Source organism: Hypanus sabinus, chromosome 26 (genome assembly GCF_030144855.1).
Source record: "Hypanus sabinus isolate sHypSab1 chromosome 26, sHypSab1.hap1, whole genome shotgun sequence".
Lineage (NCBI taxonomy): Eukaryota > Metazoa > Chordata > Chondrichthyes > Myliobatiformes > Dasyatidae > Hypanus > Hypanus sabinus.
Window position 1 is genome coordinate 30,113,037 of NC_082731.1, and position 18,691 is coordinate 30,131,727.

The 18,691-nt window shown below is 56.0% G+C and overlaps 2 protein-coding genes across 2 annotated transcripts; both read left to right on the forward strand.

Moving 5' to 3' along the window:
- Nucleotides 1–259: 259 nt before the first annotated feature.
- On the forward strand, nt 260–3,519 carry thtpa (thiamine triphosphatase). Its single transcript, XM_059950731.1, has 3 exons — nt 260–414; nt 1,572–2,082; nt 2,929–3,519. Exons 2-3 carry the CDS (start codon nt 1,578–1,580, stop codon nt 3,027–3,029), a joined length of 606 nt encoding a protein of 201 aa, XP_059806714.1. The 5' UTR covers nt 260–414; nt 1,572–1,577; the 3' UTR covers nt 3,030–3,519.
- A 4,341-nt stretch (nt 3,520–7,860) lies between these two features.
- LOC132381370 (CCAAT/enhancer-binding protein epsilon-like) lies at nt 7,861–10,612 on the forward strand. Its single transcript, XM_059950730.1, has 2 exons — nt 7,861–8,979; nt 10,027–10,612. Exons 1-2 carry the CDS (start codon nt 8,527–8,529, stop codon nt 10,348–10,350), a joined length of 777 nt encoding a protein of 258 aa, XP_059806713.1. The 5' UTR covers nt 7,861–8,526; the 3' UTR covers nt 10,351–10,612.
- The last annotated feature ends 8,079 nt before the right edge of the window (nt 10,613–18,691 follow it).

Genomic DNA, 18,691 nt, shown 5'->3' on the forward strand with positions numbered 1-18,691 from the left:
CGCAGCCTGATTGGAATCATAGTTGGCATAGACTCGGCCTGTTCCTGAAGTATACGCCTCTATGTCATTAAACTACAGCTCCCGAAAGGCAAAGCGTAAGTCCAATACGACTACAGCTCCCGGCAGGCAAAGCGCAGGCGTAGAAAGCAGCCAGTCCAAGACGACTATAAATTACAGTAAGGTAAACAAAATGCTGCAGGAGTTCAGCAGATCAGACAGCGACTATGGAGGAAGATAAACAGTTGACATTTTTGAGCCGAGACCCTTCATAGGGATTGGAACGAAAGAAGGCAAAAGGAGGAAGAGGAGATATTAAACTACAAATAGCCTACAGTTCCCGGCAGGCAAAGCGGCTCAAACTCGGCTGAGAGCTTCCGGAGTTCCGCAGAGAAGACAGGCTGTTGGGGCTCGGGGGTGAGTGTGGGGGTGAATGCGAGAGTGAGGATGCGGAAGGGGAGGGCGAGGGTAGTGAGAGGGGGTTGGGGTGTGGGGATGGGAGGCGAGGGGTATGAGGAGAGGTAGGTGAGTTTGGGATTGATAGTAGGAAGGGAGAGGTTGAGGGATGGAGAGGAGAGTGGGATGTTCTGAGGGAGGGGTGAGCAGAGGGTTGTGTGGGTCGGGGTGCAGGTGCAAGTGACTGGGGGGGTATTGAGAGGTTGGAGCTACCCCCACCCTCCCTCAGCTCTCCCTTTGACCACCACTCGCTACCCAACCAGACTCTCATCTTCCCTAGATACATTCCCTTACCCCCCTGACACCCACCCCCAGACCCCTACCCCAATCAGACATCCACTTCCTGGCCCTTTGCCACACAGACCCCCCCCCCACCTCCCTTCCTCGCATCCCCCTGGCTCCTGGTTCCCTTCCCCCTTAGACCCTCCCCCACTCAGACACCCCCACCTCCTTCCCCACTCAGACAACCCCACCTCCTTCCCCACTCAGACACCCCCCACCCCCTTCCCCATTTAGACACACCCACCTCCTTCCCTACTCAGACCCCCCCTTCCCCACTCAGACACCCTCCCACCCCCTCCCCTCAGACAACCTCAGTCCCCTTCCCCACTCTGACACCCCCTCCCTTTCCCCACAGACACCCCACCTCCTTCCCCACTCAGACCCCCTCCCACCCCCTCCCCTCTCAGACAACCCCAGTCCCCTTCCCCACTCAGACACCCCCCAACCACTTTCTCCTCTTTTGGGCTCACCCCAGACCCCTCACCTCCCTGAACATCACCCCACCAGACTACATCCCCTCCTCTACCCCTCTTGCCTCCCCAGGTTCAGATGACCAATGCCCTCCTTATTTCCCTCTCCCTGGCAACCCTCTCCCCCCTCCCTCAGACATCCTCCCTTCCGTCTCAGAAACCTGCTGTTCCCTCCCTCCCTCTTCCTTAGAGACCCTCACGCCCCCTCCCCTGCTCAGACACCCACACACCCCTCTCCTCTCAGACGCCCACCCCCTGCTGAGACGCCCCCCCCCGCCCCTCTCTTCCCTCAGAGAACCCTCAACCCCTCGCCCGTCTCGGACCCGCACTGACATCCTCTCGCTCTCTCTCCCCTCCTGCCCCCAGACGGCCATGCCCATCGAGGTGGAGCGGAAGTTCGCGGTGCGCCCCGACACAGAGCAGCGTTTGGCGGCCCTGGGTGGGCAACGCCTGGGCAGCCGCTCTCTGCTGGACCGCTACTTCGACACTGACGACCTGCGGCTCACGTCGGCGGACCTGTGGCTGCGGAGCCGCGAGGGCCGCTGGCAGCTGAAAAGCCCGGTCGGGGCGGGGCCGCATGCTGGCGGGACCACCCGCTACCGCGAGACCACGTCGGAGGCCGAGATCCTGGCCCTGCTGAGGCCCGTGCTCTCTGCCATCGAGGGCGGCCTGGACCGGCTGGCAGAGACCGGGCACCTGCGGGAGTTCGCCACCATCCGCACCCAGCGGATCTCCTACCGCCTCCCTCAGGGGTTGCTGGTGGACTTGGACCTGGCCGACTTTGGCCACCAGGTGGGCGAGATTGAGGTGGAGGTGGGCACCGAGGACGAGGTGCCCGCGGCCCAGGCCAGGATCGAGGAGATGGCACGCAGCCTGGGTGGGTGATCACCTGAGGGAGCTGGGCTACATTTCCCCCTCATCCACTGAAGTGTTACCCCCCCCCCTCCCCACAGAAACGAGGGGTAGTGTGTTTCCCGGCCTGGGTGGAGGGATGGGGCCATGGAGACAGGATTGGGTGGAGGAGAGGGCTCACAGAGATGAGGAGTGCAGCGGGCAGGGTGTATGATAGAGTAGGGCATGGGGAGAGAGGGGTACTCAATGATGGGTGAGGGAGGGTTTCATGGTGATGGGGTAGGGCGTAGGAGAGGGAGGGTTCCATGGTGATGGGGTAGGGCGTAGGTGAGGGAGGGTTCCATGGTGATGGGGTAGGGCGTAGGAGAGGGAGGCGCTCATTGGGGCAGGTAGGGTACAAGGAAGGGAGGGTTTTATGGTGATGGGAAGGGAAGGAACGGGGGGGGGTTGCAAGTGGATTGAGTGGAGCTGTGGTCCATTGGGTCTCATAATGTCTAGCATGAGAGGACACAGGTTTGAGGTGCTTGGAAGTAGGTACAGAGATGTCGGGTAAGTTCTTTACGCAGAGAGTGGTGAGTGCGTGGAATGGGCTGCTGGCTACGGTGGTGGAGGCGGATATGATAGGGTCTTTTAAGAGACTCCTGGACAGGTACATGGAGCTCAGAAAAATAGAGGGCTATGGGTAACACTAGGTAATTTCTAAGGTAGGGACATGTTCTGTACAGCTTTGTGGGCCGAAGGGCCTGTATTGTGCTGTAGGTTTTCTGTGTTTGATTGGATGGAGCGCTGCTGTATCCATCCACCCCCACAATGCGAAGGGGGTCGTTATGCTGAGGTTTTGACGTGTTCTCTATCCCGTCTCCTTCCTCAGGTCTGGACGGTGAGGAGGTCCTTCCCGGCAAGATGCACATCTTCCTGCAGAAGTTCCGCCCACTTCACTTCCAGAAACTCTTGGATGCCAGAGTCCTGTAGCCGGACTCGGGGAGAGTTGGGAGTGGGGGGGCAGTGTTTTGGGAGCTCAGCATCTCCACTGGGAGCAGCAGGTGATATTTGCCCCGGTGCTGCCCTCGCAAAGCTGCAACCTGTGTTCTGAACCCCCCCCCCCCCCCCCCCACCGTTTCCCCAGGCCCAGAACTTCCGGTGCTGTGCAAGGTGTCGAGGCAGCTGAGGTTGCAGACTCCCCAATGCTCTGGAAATACCCCCCATCCGCCTCCGCAGGGTATGGCGATTTCATCAGACTGGGGCGTCCACCCGACTGCAACCCCCACTCCACCCGGAGCTTCACACAACACTTTCAATGAGTGACTCTGGTTCCGGTAACTTGGCACGTCACAGACAGATGAAATAATGACAGTGATTGATTGCGTGTCTGTACTTTCCCACGGGCAATGTAACTCGATTGTAACGGCACTTTTTCCAGCTGGAGCATACAGCTCCGCTGTAATGAACACAAATGCATCGATGACTAGTCTGTATCTTTTGTGTCATGTTCTTGTTACTGGCTCTCCTGCTGATGGAAACAACCCAACCTCTTCCCCTCCCCTCACCTTCTGTTCCTGCTGAAATACAAGCCCCAGTCTATCTGGTAGGACAGCTTCGTCATCACAGTGAACATGCGTTTGTACTTCGGGCTACCAGCCTGGTACAACACTGATTTTAACTGGTTGATTTGATGACAAACTCTGCCATCTTCACTGCGGATGATGCCTTCAATGTCTAGTCCGGTGCTCCTGTCGTCTGTCCCACCTGATTGGGCAGTGAAATAGAACTGGAGGAGAAGAATTTTAACAAAGATGAAAGTCTCGCTCCAACTAAGAACTGGAATTCAATTGTAAACTAGGTGAAAGAGTGGAAACCTGATTGGTTGGGGACTAACCAATGAGGAGGGACGGATGAGAGGAGTTAAGTATACATGCCACCTGCCTAGACACGCAGAGGCATCATCCCTGCTGAAGATGGCATCGAAACGTTGGTTAAAATCAATACCTGTACCCAGCTGGAAGCCCAAGGAGAGTTTATTTGTCATGTACGAAGGGAAAGCACTCAATCCTTGTCCAGTTTCGTTTTGTAGGTAAGGGGACCAAACTGGCTGTCTGCATGCCTGCACAACTGCAGCTAAACATCCCTAATTTTAAACTCCAACCCCCTTTGAGATGCAGGCCAAACTACGACATGCCTCCCGAATTCCTTCCTGCTAACTTCTGTGATCTGTGGACGGACACACCCAGATCAGAGATCTCTCTGTACTTCACACGCTGGTGGGCTCGGGCAATAAATCTGCTTTGATTCCTCTACCCAACGTTCATGAAAGGGCGGTGCTGAAAGCTCTCGCCACACTGGGGTGCAAAGACTGGGACATTGTGTTGCAGTTGGTAAGGCCGCACCAAAGTTATGTTCAGTTTTGGTCTGCCAGCTGCCGTTACGCTGGAATTTGTGTGGTGGAGACCTACGAGAATGTTGCCAGGACTCGAGGAACGGAGCTACAAGGTCAAGTTTTATTGTCTTATGCACGGGTTACTTGCCACAGCATCACAGACCCAGGGCATCACATGATCCTCATTCACAAAAGAGACAAACATTAATCATAAATCGTTTATAATTTTTACGAGAAAACAAATTGGAGCCAAAGGAAGTCCAGATGAGTGCAAGGTGGTCCCAGTGGTGCTGAATTCCAGTGATCGGGGTCAAAGTAACACACACAAAACACTGGAGGAACTCAGCAGGCCAGGAGAAGGGTCAACAGTTGACGTTTTGGGCCGAAACCTTTCAGCAGGACTGGAGAATAAAAAATATGAGGAGTAGATTTAAAAAGTAGTCTTTTTTTTTCCCTCCGGTCCTGCTGAAGGGTCTCGGCCTGGGACGATCGACGCTGCCTGCCCTGCCGAGGATTTTGTGTGTGTGTCGCTTGGATTTCCAGCATCTGTAGATCTGTCAGTGATCAGCGGCGGTGTGGGAGGTAGCTGGACCTCGGCATCTTGAGCCGGTGCAGCTGTCAGTGGGGGGGAGCTTCTCACCTTCCTGCGCAGTTGAGTCACCATACCAGACCGTGATGCAACCAGTACACGTGCTTTCAACAACACACCTGTAGCCGTGTATAGTCCTACAGAGGGGAGTTTTCACTGCACCTTGGTACAAACCAATTCACCACGTTAGAACACAGAACAGTGCAATACAGCAACAGGCCATTCGGCCCACAATGTTGTACTGACCCAGCTAAAAAGCAAATCAAAATCCCACCTACACAATGTGCATATCCCTCCACCTTCCTCAGACTGATGTGCCTATCTAGACGTCTCTTAAAAGCCTCTAATATATTTGCCTCTACCACCATACCAGGCATCTACGACCCTCTGAGTAAAAAAAATCCCTCTTGAACCTACCCTCTCTGGTAATAGATATTTCAACCCAGGAAACAGATACTCCCTGTCCACTCTATCTCTGCTTCTCAAAATCTTGTAAATCTCCATCAGATCTGCCCTCAGCCACCAACGGTCCAGAAACACAACCCGTTTAAACAGCCTGTCATGATAGCACATGCCCTCTAAACCAGGCAGCAGCCTGGTAAACCTGTTTTGCACCCTCTCCGAAGCCTCAACATCCTTCCTGTAGTAGGGCAACAAGAACCGTACACAATACTCCAGGTGTGACCTAACGTTGAGTTTCCAGGCAGCATCCTCACTTTTGAGTGCAATGCCTTGACTAATAAAAGCAAGCATTCCATAAACGTTGTCAGCCACCTTATTGACCACTGCAGCCAATTTCGAGAGTCTGAACTTGGATCCTAAGATCTCTCTGCACAGCAACACTGTTGAGGACCTTGCCCTGCATTGTATCCTTGCATTTTCCCTCCGGAGGTGTCACACCTCACGTTTATCTGTGTTAAACTCCATCTGCCATTTCCCAGCCCATATCTGCAACAGATCTATATCATGCTGTATTCTTTGCCAGTCTTCTACATTATCCACAACCCCACCAATCTTGGAATCATCCACAAATTTACTAACCCACCTATATGCATTTTCATCCAGATCATTTATATACATTACACACAGCAGAGGCCTCTATAGAACGGGACTAATCATCCTTCGGAGTGTTGGAGGCGAGGGCCACAGATCGGGTGCACGCACTCGTCTTCTTCACCCCCCAGCGTTGGTGAATCAAGAGCAAGAGGGCTCAGGTTTAATGCGAGAGGGCAGAGATTTTACAGGAATCTGAGAGGCAAACTTTCCCCCTCAGACGGTGGTCCGTATTTGGAACAAGCTGCCAGAGGACGTGGTTGAGGCAGGTACATTAACGATGTTTAAAAGACACTTGGGTGGGTGCACAAATAGGAAAGGTGTCAAGGTTCAAGTGTATTTTGTTATGTGTATGTGGAAACACACAGTGAAATGCACTGTTTGTGTTACCAACCAGCAGAAGCTGAGGATGTGCTGGGGGCTGCCCGTAGGTATGCCATGCTTTCCACTGCCAACATTGTAGACCCACACTGCAGGGCAGAAAACAAGCTCCTTTCCTCCCTCCTGTGCACAATACACACAGTCCTTTAACAACACCCCCCACCCCAGCTCCAGACTCCAACGGACAAGGACCAGGGACTGCAGACACCAGGCTTCGACCTCCCCGCCCGAATGACAGAGGTGCACGGGCCTTGGCCACCGATTTGTTCCCGGGCCTCGATCCTCAGCATCGGTCACCAAACTCCGGTCCCGCCCATCTGCAAACCTGGGGATGGGGGTCCACCAGACCTCGGTCCTCCGACTCCAAAGCACACCGGCAACTCTCTGGCCTCGGGAGGAGGGAGGCTCGACTGCGCGGGTCTGCTGGACGACGTCCGACCTCTGACCACGGGTGCCATTCATCTAATGCTGAGCCGAGCTTCAGACTCCAGACTGACCTCGAATTCCCCACAAATCCCAATACCACTCTCTGTACCTATAACAACAATAATCTGAGTTTACAGAGGTGCGGACCAATGGACTAGCTTAGACGGAATCGCAGTTGAGCAGCCTGTTCCTGTAACTTTACAGTTGCCACTTACTCAGACTGTTATATCCCTTGCAGGATCTCAGAGTCTGTGTTACGACAGTTCTCTACCCGGTCTAACGCACTTCCTCCCATCTCGTGGGGTCCTGGTTTACGCAACAGCCTCTAATGTCGTTTAAGAGGCTCTCAGAGAATAGAGTGACATGGGCACAGTGCCAGAAGAAGGGATTAGTTTCATTAGCAGCTTGTTTCTTGGGCTGAATGGCCTGTTCCTGTGCTGTACTCTTGTCTCCTTGCTGGAAACCTAAATACCCTACGTCAATAGGTACACCCCAGTCGACGCTCCCTGCCACTTCATCAGCAGTCTTCTTAGAACCATGCTTATTAACCTTCTCTTCCCCAATCCTTCCCCTTCCTCTCAACCCCACACTCTCTCCCCAATCCCCTGACCCCCGCAAATGCCCCCTGTAATCTTCCACCCTCCCCTCCAGTATTTCCCCATTCTCCATCTACCACCCCCACCTCTCTCGGCTCCTCTGCAAACCCTCCCTCTCTCCCCCTCCCCTTTTCCTCAGTGTCTGGCCCCTCCCCCTCATATCCCCCCAAACCCCCTTCTACCTCTGCCCCACCCCTCTTACTCCCTCCCTTTCTTCCCACATTCCCCTCACTCCCACCTCTCTGCGGTCCCTCTTGCTCCCAGCCTCCCCTCGTCCCATTCGCTCCCTCCCCTTCGTCCCCCTCCGCATCCTCCTCTCTCTCTCTCTCTCTCTCCCTCCCTCCCTTCCTCTTTCTCCCTCCCGCCCTCCCTCTCTTTGGCTTTCTGTTGAACAGGAAGGTGTAGGAGGGGTTTGGACGATGGGTGGGGTGTTGACGTGGGTCAGTCACCCTCTCTCTGTTGGATGCTCCCCTGCAGGACCCTGCTGACCGCAGCCCCAGGGGGATCCCGGTTCCCGCTCCAGCGCCGGACCCGGCCGGTTGTAGCTCGCAGGGACCCACGGGTGGGACGGGGCGACAGCCCCCCTCGACAGCTCCTGGCCGCAGCCCCAGCCCTCGCCATCAGCAGCAAGTTCCCCTTCCTGGGGCGTTGGAGGAGGTGAGCGAGTGGTGGGGTGTCGCAAGACGCCTCGCCGGATAGAGAAGGAAGGACGGGGGCTTGATACTGACCGATGTCCCAGAGAAGAAATCACACTGCCTGTTGTTAACTCAGCTGGTGCCCGACTGGGAGAGGGGCAGAGAGAGTAAAATAGGACAGAGAAACAGAGAGATTGAGACATTGGCAAAAGAAAAAAAAGCAGGAGATTAGAGAGCAGATCGCAATAGAGAGAGAAGTAGAGGGGGGAGAGTGAGAGAGAGGACAGGAGACAGGGAGTGAGAGGGGTAGAGAGTGACAGATTGGTCTGGGCCCTGCCCCCACCCGTGTGACCTTTGCACCAAGGAAGGGAGCGTTGAGCCCCACACGGGACAGGGCACGAGGGCAGGGGACAAAATGTCCACCTCCGAGCCCCACCTATACAACTGCAGCCGGGGGCCTGGGACACCCCAGCATCCCTTTGGGACGAGGGGCGAGGCAGGGCTGGGCGAGGCCGAGGCCTCCATCGACTTGGCGGGCTACGTGATGGAGGGCAGCGAGGAGTTCCTGTCCGACCTCTTCTCCAAGCAGGAGCGGCTGAAGGCTGAGGTCCCCCCCTTCCACTACCCATTCTCCTCAGCCCCTCAGCCCTACTACGCCCAGCCCTACGGTGCCGAGCGCAAGGCAGGGGGACGCTTGGCCTACGAAGCAGGCCCACCCCCCGTGAAGGAGGAGCCGGCTGACGGGGGTGCACACAGCCTGACGCCGGCCTACCAGGCCCTGCACTACCAGGTGACCCATGTGGGGCAGACCAATGTACAACTAGGCCCAGGATCCATGATGGGCCATTCAGCCAACCGGCTTTACAAGGTGAGGCTCCTTTCTTCCTCATTCTCCCTCCTCAATCCTCCTCCCTCCTTCCAACTGTCCAACTTTACAAGGTGAGGCTCCTCACCCCTTATTTTTAACACCTCTCTGCTCACACACACCTTCCCATTTCCCCAACCTACTCACCACACACTCCCACCCTCACTCCTACTAGCCCCTACCCTCCTCACACCCTCATTCCCTCAGCACCTCCACTCCCCACCTTCCCCTCTCCCCCCCATTCTCCCAATTCCTCCCCATTCCCCCTCTACCTGCATACCATTCCCATTTACTCTCCCTTTCCCCCCCTTCCCATCCTCATACCCCTCCTCTGTTCTGTCCCTCACACCCCTCGCCTGTCCACCCCTTCCCTTCTCCTATCCTCCCCCTCACTTTCCATCCTCACCTCATCACCCTCTTTCTCTCTCCGTCTCCCTCCCCATCCCCCTATCCTCCCCTTCCCTTCCCCCTCACCGTCCCCTTCCTCCACTCCTTACCACCCTCCCCTCCCTCCACTATGCTCCTCTTTCAGTATTATTCCCCATCCTCCTCCCCTATCCGTCCTCTCCCTGTACCCTCCTCATCACTCCCGTCACCCTCCCACTCCTTTCCTCCCTCCCCATCATTCCCTTTCCCTATTCTTCCCCATCCTCCTCCCCTTCTCCATCTCCTCCTCCCCTCCCCTTCCCCTCCTCTTCCCCTTCCCCCTCCCCATCCTCCCCTTCCCCCTCCCCATCCTCCCCTTCCCCCTCCCCATCCTCCCCTTCCCAACCCTTCCCTTCCCCATCCCCTCCTCCCCTATCCCCTCCTCCCCTATCCCCTCCTCCCCTATCCCTCTCATTCCCCTCCCACTCACTCTCCACCACCCTCTCCCACCTCCTCCCCTCTCTCAGCTCCCTCCCTTCACCCTCTTCCCCTCCTGCACCTCACCGTCTTCTCCCTCCCCTCCCCCTTTCAACCCTCCCAGTCCCCCTTATCACCTCCTTCTCGTCCCCCTCTCACTCCCTCCCCGAGTCTCTCTCATGGCTCCCCTGCGCCTTCGCTCCACAGGCTCCGGTGTCGGTCGGCAGCGCGGTGGGTCCCTGTCCCCCGGGCCTGCGGGAGCGCTTGCCGCTCGGCGGTAAGACGAAGAAGGCGGTGAACAAGGACAGCATGGAGTACCGTCTCCGTCGGGAGCGCAACAACATCGCGGTGCGTAAGAGCCGCGACAAGGCCAAGCGCAGGAACCTGGAGACGCAGCAGAAAGCGCTGGAGTTCATGTCGGAGAACGAGCGGCTGCGGAGCCGGGTCGAGCAGCTGACCCAGGAACTGGAGACCCTGCGCGGTCTCTTCCGCCAGCTGCCCGAGGCTGGGGCAACCCATTCCCGGCCCTAGGCTCCGCCGGAGCAGGGGCGCAGGGCGGGGAAGGGGTGGGTGGGTTTATCCGGGTCGGGGTTCCCCCGAGGGGTGTTTGCGAGCTGCTGGGGTGGGTGGGTGGGGGTCCCCCGGCAGCCGGGACGGGGCCCCCTCCTGGGTTTTGGTGGACGAGGTGCGATTTAAATGTGATATAGCTTCGGTGGGGTTCGGGAGTTCGAACGGTTTTTCATTTGTGGTGCTGCGGTTCGGTAGGATGATATTTGGATAACGATTGACACACATTTACCACGGTACAGTGAGAAAAGCTTGTCTTGCAGATTGTGCAAAAGCTTGTTGTTGCAGATCAGATCATTACTCGGCACTTTGAGGCAGAGCGAAGGCAAAGAGTAACAATGCAGAATGAAGTGTGAAGTCACAAGCTGGAGGTAAGGATCATAACGAGGTAGACCTGAGGTCAGGAGTCTGTCTGAAGGTACGGGTCCTGATGACAGCGGGGTAGAAGCTGTCCCTGAGCCTGGTGGGACCTGCTTTCAGGCCTTTGTGTCTTCAGTGGGGAGAGGAGCGAATGTCCTGTGTGGCTGAGATCTTCCAGGAAGCAAGAGGTGTTGGCGGAGTCAGAGGCTGGTTTCCAAGTGGCCATGGTTTCTTGTGGTGTTGGATCTGCGTTGGGCTCTGGTTGCATTTTGGCAGTGCCTTTTTTGGGGGGGGGGGGCGGTGGTTTGGTAGGTGGGGAGGACTCGTGGCTCACTGGCTCCATAGTTTGTTGAGTTTGGTCATTAGAAAGTTTACTTCAGTGATCGAGTTTGGTGGAGTATTTTGTTGGGTCGTGGTTGTGTTTGGTAATTAGAATAGTTTTGCATAATGGTTGGTTTCCATAGTTGGTTGTGTTGGGTTATGGTTGGTTTCGGTAGTTGGAATGGTTTTGTTGGGTTATGGTTGGTTTCCATAGTTGGTTTTGTTGGGTTATGGTTGGTTTTGGTTGTTGGAATGGTTTTGTTGGGTTACCACGCAAACACAAGGGTCTGAGTCTTGACAAAGTGTCTCAGCCCGAAACGTCGACAGTGCTTCTCCCTATAGATGCTGCCTGGCCTGCTGTGTTCCACCAGCATTTTGTGTGTGTGGTTGGATTACGGTTGGTTTCAGTAGTTGGAATGATTGTGTTGGATTATGGTTGGTTTCAGTAGTTGGAGTGGTTGTGTTGGACTATGGTCGGTTTCAGTAGTTGGAATGATTGTGTTGGATTATGGTTGGTTTCGGTAGTTGGAATGGTTGTGTTGGGTTATGGTTGGTTTCGGTAGTTGGAATGGTTGTGTTGGGTTATGGTTGGTTTCGGTAGTTGGAGTGGTTGTGTTGGGTTATGGTTGGTTTCGGTAGTTGGAGTGGTTGTGTTGGGTTATGGTTGGTTTCGGTAGTTGGAATGGCTGTGTTGGGTTATGGTTGGTTTCGGTAGTTGGAATGGCTGTGTTGGGTTATGGTTGGTTTCGGTAGTTGGAGTGGTTGTGTTGGGTTATGGTTGGTTTCAGTAGTTGGAATGATTGTGTTGGATTATGGTTGGTTTCAGTAGTTGGAGTGGTTGTGTTGGACTATGGTCGGTTTCAGTAGTTGGAATGATTGTGTTGGATTATGGTTGGTTTCGGTAGTTGGAATGGTTGTGTTGGGTTATGGTTGGTTTCGGTAGTTGGAATGGTTGTGTTGGGTTATGGTTGGTTTCGGTAGTTGGAGTGGTTGTGTTGGGTTATGGTTGGTTTCGGTAGTTGGAGTGGTTGTGTTGGGTTATGGTTGGTTTCGGTAGTTGGAATGGCTGTGTTGGGTTATGGTTGGTTTCGGTAGTTGGAATGGCTGTGTTGGGTTATGGTTGGTTTCGGTAGTTGGAGTGGTTGTGTTGGGTTATGGTTGGTTTCAGTAGTTGGAATGATTGTGTTGGATTATGGTTGGTTTCAGTAGTTGGAGTGGTTGTGTTGGACTATGGTCGGTTTCAGTAGTTGGAATGATTGTGTTGGATTATGGTTGGTTTCGGTAGTTGGAATGGTTGTGTTGGGTTATGGTTGGTTTCGGTAGTTGGAATGGCTGTGTTGGGTTATGGTTGGTTTCGGTAGTTGGAATGGCTGTGTTGGGTTATGGTTGGTTTCGGTAGTTGGAGTGGTTGTGTTGGGTTATGGTTGGTTTCAGTAGTTGGAATGATTGTGTTGGATTATGGTTGGTTTCAGTAGTTGGAGTGGTTGTGTTGGGTTATGGTTGGTTTCAGTAGTTGGAATGATTGTGTTGGACTATGGTCGGTTTCAGTAGTTGGAATGATTGTGTTGGATTATGGTTGGTTTCGGTAGTTGGAATGGTTGTGTTGGGTTATGGTTGGTTTCGGTAGTTGGAATGGTTGTGTTGGGTTATGGTTGGTTTCGGTAGTTGGAGTGGTTGTGTTGGGTTATGGTTGGTTTCGGTAGTTGGAGTGGTTGTGTTGGGTTATGGTTGGTTTCGGTAGTTGGAATGGCTGTGTTGGGTTATGGTTGGTTTCGGTAGTTGGAATGGCTGTGTTGGGTTATGGTTGGTTTCGGTAGTTGGAGTAGTTGTGTTGGGTTATGGTTGGTTTCGGTAGTTGGAGTGGTTTTGTTGGACTATGGTCGGTTTCAGTAGTTGGAATGGCTGTGTTGGGTTGTGATTGGTTAGGAGGGACTGAAGTGGGCACTGGTCAGTCAGTAGCTGATTGCCCGGTGGATCAGGCTGACCTCACTGGGAGGAGGCTTGGAGCTGTGCCTACCTCCTCCCAATAATTAAACGGTTAATTCTTAGCTCTCTCTCAGTTCAGCTGCCAGGGTCCCCGGGAGTGGTGCTGCCTGCAGGGCGGGGACCCGTGGCGGCAAACTGGCAAACGGTTTTAATCTTTCACCTTTGACCTTGGATGCCGGTTGGGTGGGGAGGAGAGGTCACGGGGAGGGGTGGGGGGGTTGTCACAACATAACTGAAGCTGTGAAATAAACAATGTCATTGTTCGAAGATTGTGCCCAAGGCTTGTGACTTCCATAGCCCCAGGCGGCTTTGAGGATGACAGAGCAAAGCTCCCTCTCCTCCCAACCCTTCTCTTCACATCCTGCCCCGGTGCTGGGCTGACCTCAAGGCAAGGGCCAAAACTGCTGACCCTTCACCTCCCGCTTGCTTCATTGGTCACACAGTTGACCCGTGACCCACCAAGCTTTGTGAGCGTTCTCTGGTACAGCGACACAGATAGAAACTTCACCACAACACAGCGGGACTGCTCTCTGCTCTGTGGGGGGGGGGGGTAATAAGGGCAGGGAGTACCAAGCAAGAGACCCTCCAGCTCCTCGCTGGCAATATGGGAAGAAGGGCAGCCCTCTTGCGCAGGAAAGTGTTGGGGAGATCAACTGGCCCATTTCCCAATCCTCGATGCATTGTGGGAAGAAGGGCAAGTGGCCGCCAGCACGAGGTGAGGGCAACAGGCCCAGTTTCTAATCCCTCCCCACTGCATTGTGGGAAGAAGGGCAAGTGGCCGCCAGCACGAGGTGAGGGCAACAGGCCCAGTTTCTAATCCCTCCCCACTGCATTGTGGGAAGAAGGGCAAGTGGCCGCCAGCACGAGGTGAGGGCAACAGGCCCAGTTTCTAATCCCTCCCCACTGCATTGTGGGCAGAAGGGCATACCTGGTGAGGCAACCGAATCATGGGCACAGTGTGCATCGTGGCAAGGAGTGCAGTCGTTCTCAACGAAGGAGTGAGGCTAACTGGCCTGTCTCCCTGTCCTTCCCACGGCCCAGAGCATCAGGGTGCCAAGAGATGAAGTTAATTGGCTTCCTACTAATGGACACCTAGTGCATTTGCAAAGAAGGGCACCAGCTAATTGGCCTGGTTTACTATCCATCCCATAGGTACCAGGGTGCATTGTGGGAAGAAGGTCATTCACATTGGGTGCCCACATGAGGAGGGGGGGCATCCCCATGGCAAGAGAAGATGTTATCGTAGTGGGTACCGCAGAGGTGGGGGCTGAGGGGAGGGAAGAACACAGCCTATTTATTGTACTCACACAGGGATGTTCTCTGAATTGTCTCAACATGGTGGCCTCTTCCTCCTCTCAGCTCAGCTTCCTACCCCTCCCAAAAAGCCTCGTGCTCCAAGACCTCTTCCCGGGGCCATGACCTGCCACCTGTCCCCCTCTGCCAGCCTCTGCCCATGACGTTGCTCGGGGAACCCTGCGTTCTGCTTTCCGCGCACCCTCTCCTCGTTCCGCCGACTTGTCGTGGTTGCTGGCGGCAAGGATTGGAGTGGGGCTGGTGTGTCGTCACCTGTAGGGAGGTTCAGTGAAGATCTTCTGTCTCGGCACAAGTCATTCCCACGGTGCTTGATTGCAGAATGCCAGAACAGAATGAAGTGTGACCGTAAGATACAGGAGCAGAATTAGGCCTGTCGAGAAAGTGCAGGTAGAGAAGGGTCACGATGAAGTAGATCCCAGAGATTGTCTTGTCCCACGAGAGCCTGATAGCAGCGGGGAGGAGGCCGCTCTTGAGCCTGGTGGTACGAGCTCCTGCCTGCCTGACGGGAGGGAAGGGTGCTTTGATCATGCTGGCCGAGGCAGTGAAAGGTCCGCCGGGGGGAGGCTGGTTTCCATGCTCTGCCGAGCTGTGTCCACAACGTCCCCTCGCGGTTGTCGTTCCAGGCCAGGATGCTTCCTGTGACACCCGGGTAAAAGTTGGGCTGTCCTGAACTCGGTCAGCCTCCCGGGGGGGGGTGCTGAGCTGACTCGGTGCTTGGTCCTGGTCGGGCTGTGGTGAGCCTGTGGGCTCAGGGCTGAGGGGGGAGATGCTGAGCCAGAGGTACGGCCGGGACAGCAACTGCCCTGCAGCTGACCCTCACCCCACTGACTACTGGGCACCTGGGGCAAGATTCAAACTGGCATCCCGGGACATGTTTCCTCCCCTTCCTGAGGCCCCACCCTACCGGGGGAGGCCGAGGCAGAGGCGGGTTTTTCAGTCTGGTGAGGTGGGGTTGTGGGCGATGAGTCTTTTAGTGTTGTTACATCAACAGGAGAGGGTGGGGTGAGGGAGAGGTAGGGAAAGGGGCAGAGGGAGCGCAGGGGTGAGCAGACAGAGCGGAAGAGGGATGTCAGGTGGTGAGGTTCTGTGTCTGGGGAGAGGAGCGAGTGGTGGAGAGGGGAGGGATGTGGAAAGAAAGGGGTAAAGAGCAGACGGAGATGGAGGCAGAAAGTGAGGGCAAGGAGAGTCTTCAGGGGGAATATTTTCCTCTTTCCACTCACCCCACCTTCCTCCGTGACCCTCCAGCTCCCCCACCTTGACCCCACCACCTGAGGCTTGGACGGCGTCAGTTGGAGGGGCAGCTAACAACCCGATCACATATCACTCTCTCCCTCCAGAGTGAAGCTCCCTCCACACCGTCCCATCACACACTCCCGGGGTCAGACACAGAGTGAAACTCCCTCCACACCGTCCCATCACACACTCCCGGGGTCAGACACAGAGTGAATCTCCCTCCACACCGTCCCATCACACACTCCCGGGGTCAGACACAGAGTGAATCTCCCTCCACACCGTCCCATCACACACTCCTGGGGTCAGACACAGAGTGAATCTCCCTCCACACCGTCCCATCACACACTCCCGGGGTCAGACACAGAGTGAAACTCCCTCCACACCGTCCTGGGGTCAGACACAGAGTGAATCTCCCTCCACACCATCCCATCACACACTCCCGGGATCAGACACAGAGTGAAACTCCCTCCACACCGTCCCATCACACACTCCTGGGGTCAGACACAGAGTGAAACTCCCTCCACACCGTCCCATCACACACTCCCGGGTTCAGACACAGAGTGAATCTCCCTCCGCACCGTCCCATCACACACTCCCGGGGTCAGACACAGAGTGAAACTCCCTCCACACCGTCCCATCACACACTCCCGGGGTCAGACACAGAGTGAAACTTCCTCCTCACTGTCCCATCACACACACCCGGGGTCAGACACAGTGAAACTCCCTCCACACCGTCCCATCACACACTCCCGGGGTCAGACACAGAGTGAAACTTCCTCCTCACTGTCCCATCACACACACCCGGGGTCAGACACAGTGAAACTCCCTCCACACCGTCCCATCACACACTCCCAGGGCCAGACACAGAGTGAAGCTCCCTCCGCACCGTCCCAGCACACACTCCCAGGGTCAGACACAGAGTGAAACTCCCTCCGCACCGTCCCATCACACACTCCCAGGGTCAGACACAGAGTGAAACTCCCGCCACACCGTCCCATCACACACTCACGGGGTCAGACACAGAGTGAATCTCCCTCCACACCGTCCCATCACACACTCCCGGGGTCAGACACAGAGTGAAACTCCCTCCACACTGTCCCATCACTCACTCCCGGGGTCAGACACAGAGTGAAACTCCCTCCACACTGTCCCATCACACATTCCCGGGGTCAGACACAGAGTGAACCTCCCTCCATACCGTCCCATCAGACACTCCCGGGGTCAGACACGTGGTGAATCTCCATCCACACCGTCCCATCACACACTCCCGGGGTCAGACACAGAGTGAATCTCCCTCCACACCATCCCATCATACACTCCCGGGGTCAGACACAGAGTGAATCTCCCTCCACACCGTCCCATCACACACTCTGGGGGTCAGACACAGAGTGAATCTCCCTCCACACCGTCCCATCACACACTCCCGGGGTCAGACACAGAGTGAAACTCCCTCCACACCGTCCCGGGGTCAGACACAGAGTCAAACTCCCTCCACACCGTCCTGGGGTCAGACACAGAGTCAAACTCCCTCCACACCGTCCCATTACACACTCCCGGGTTCAGACACAGAGTGAAACTCCCTGCACACCGTCCCATCACACACTCCCGGGGTCAGACACAGAGTGAATCTCCCTCAACTCCCTCCCAGCACACACTCCCGGGGTCAGACACAGAGTGAATCTCCCTCCAGACAGTCCCATCACACACTCCCGGGGTCAGACACAGAGTGAATCTCCATCCACTCCGTCCCATAACACACTCCCGGGGTCAGACACAGAGTGAAACTCCCTCCACACAGTCCCATCACACACTCCCAGGGTCAGACACAGAGTGAATCTCCCTCCACTCCCTCCCAGCACACACTCCCGGGGTCAGACACAGAGTGAATCTCCCTCCACTCCCTCCCAGCACACACTCCCAGGGTCAGACACAGAGTGAAACTCCCTCCACACCGTCCCATCACACACTCCCAGGGTCAGACACAGTGAATCTCCCTCCACACCGTCCCATCACACACTCCCGGGGTCAGACACAGAGTGAAACTCCCTCCACACCGTCCCATCACACACTCCCGGGGTCAGACACAGAGTGAATCACCCTCCACACCGTCCCATCACACACTCCCGGGGTCAGACACAGAGTGAATCTCCCTCCAGACCGTCACATCACACACTCCCGGGGTCAGACACAGAGTGAATCTCCCTCCACACCGTCCCATCACACACTCCCGGGGTCAGGCACAGAGTGGATCTCCCTCTCTACTGTCCTGTCACGTGTGTGGGGCAGTCAGTGTGTCTGTTAGAGTTCAGGAAACTGCCGACCACAGGAGGCCGATTGAGAAATCTCTGACCATCCTGAACTGCTCTGGCAGGCGGATGTTTATCAACGGACTGGCAGGGAGTCTTGCTTGACTGGTGGGGGGTGGGTGTGAGGTAGAAGGGCACAGGCTCCGCACCCCCACGCGAGAGAAAGCAGGCCCGTCATCCGCCCCCGGACTGGGGAGGCAGAAACAGGAGCATTGCGCACCCCCAAACCGTCCCCGGGCCCGAGTCACCAGTGCACACTGTGGGGGAAACGTGTATCAGTCGGGGGGGGGGGGGGCACCCACGCTCTTCCAGGGCTCTGCGTGTCTGAATTGCTAAATAGTTCTCGGGTTCCCTCCTTCCACACTCCCCCAACGCGGACCCCCAACCCCACGCAGTCCCTACATGCCTCCATCTCCAACCCTCCCCCTCCATCCCAACTCCACCCTGTTTCTGCTGCTGCCTCTAACCCCCTCCCTACCTCATCCTACCCCATCCCACTCCTGCCCCCACCCAATCTCCACATCCCACCCCCTCTACCCCATCCCACTCCTGCCCCCACCCAATCTCCACATCCCACCCCCTCTACCCCATCCCACTCCTGCCCCCACCCAATCTCCACATCCCACCCTCTCTACCCCATCCCACTCCTGCCCCCACCCAATCTCCACATCCCACCCCCTCTACCCCATCCAACCCCCTCTCTACCCCATCCCACTCCTGCCCCCACCCAGTCTCCACATCGCACCCTTCTACCCCATCCCACCCCCTCTCTATCCCATCCCACT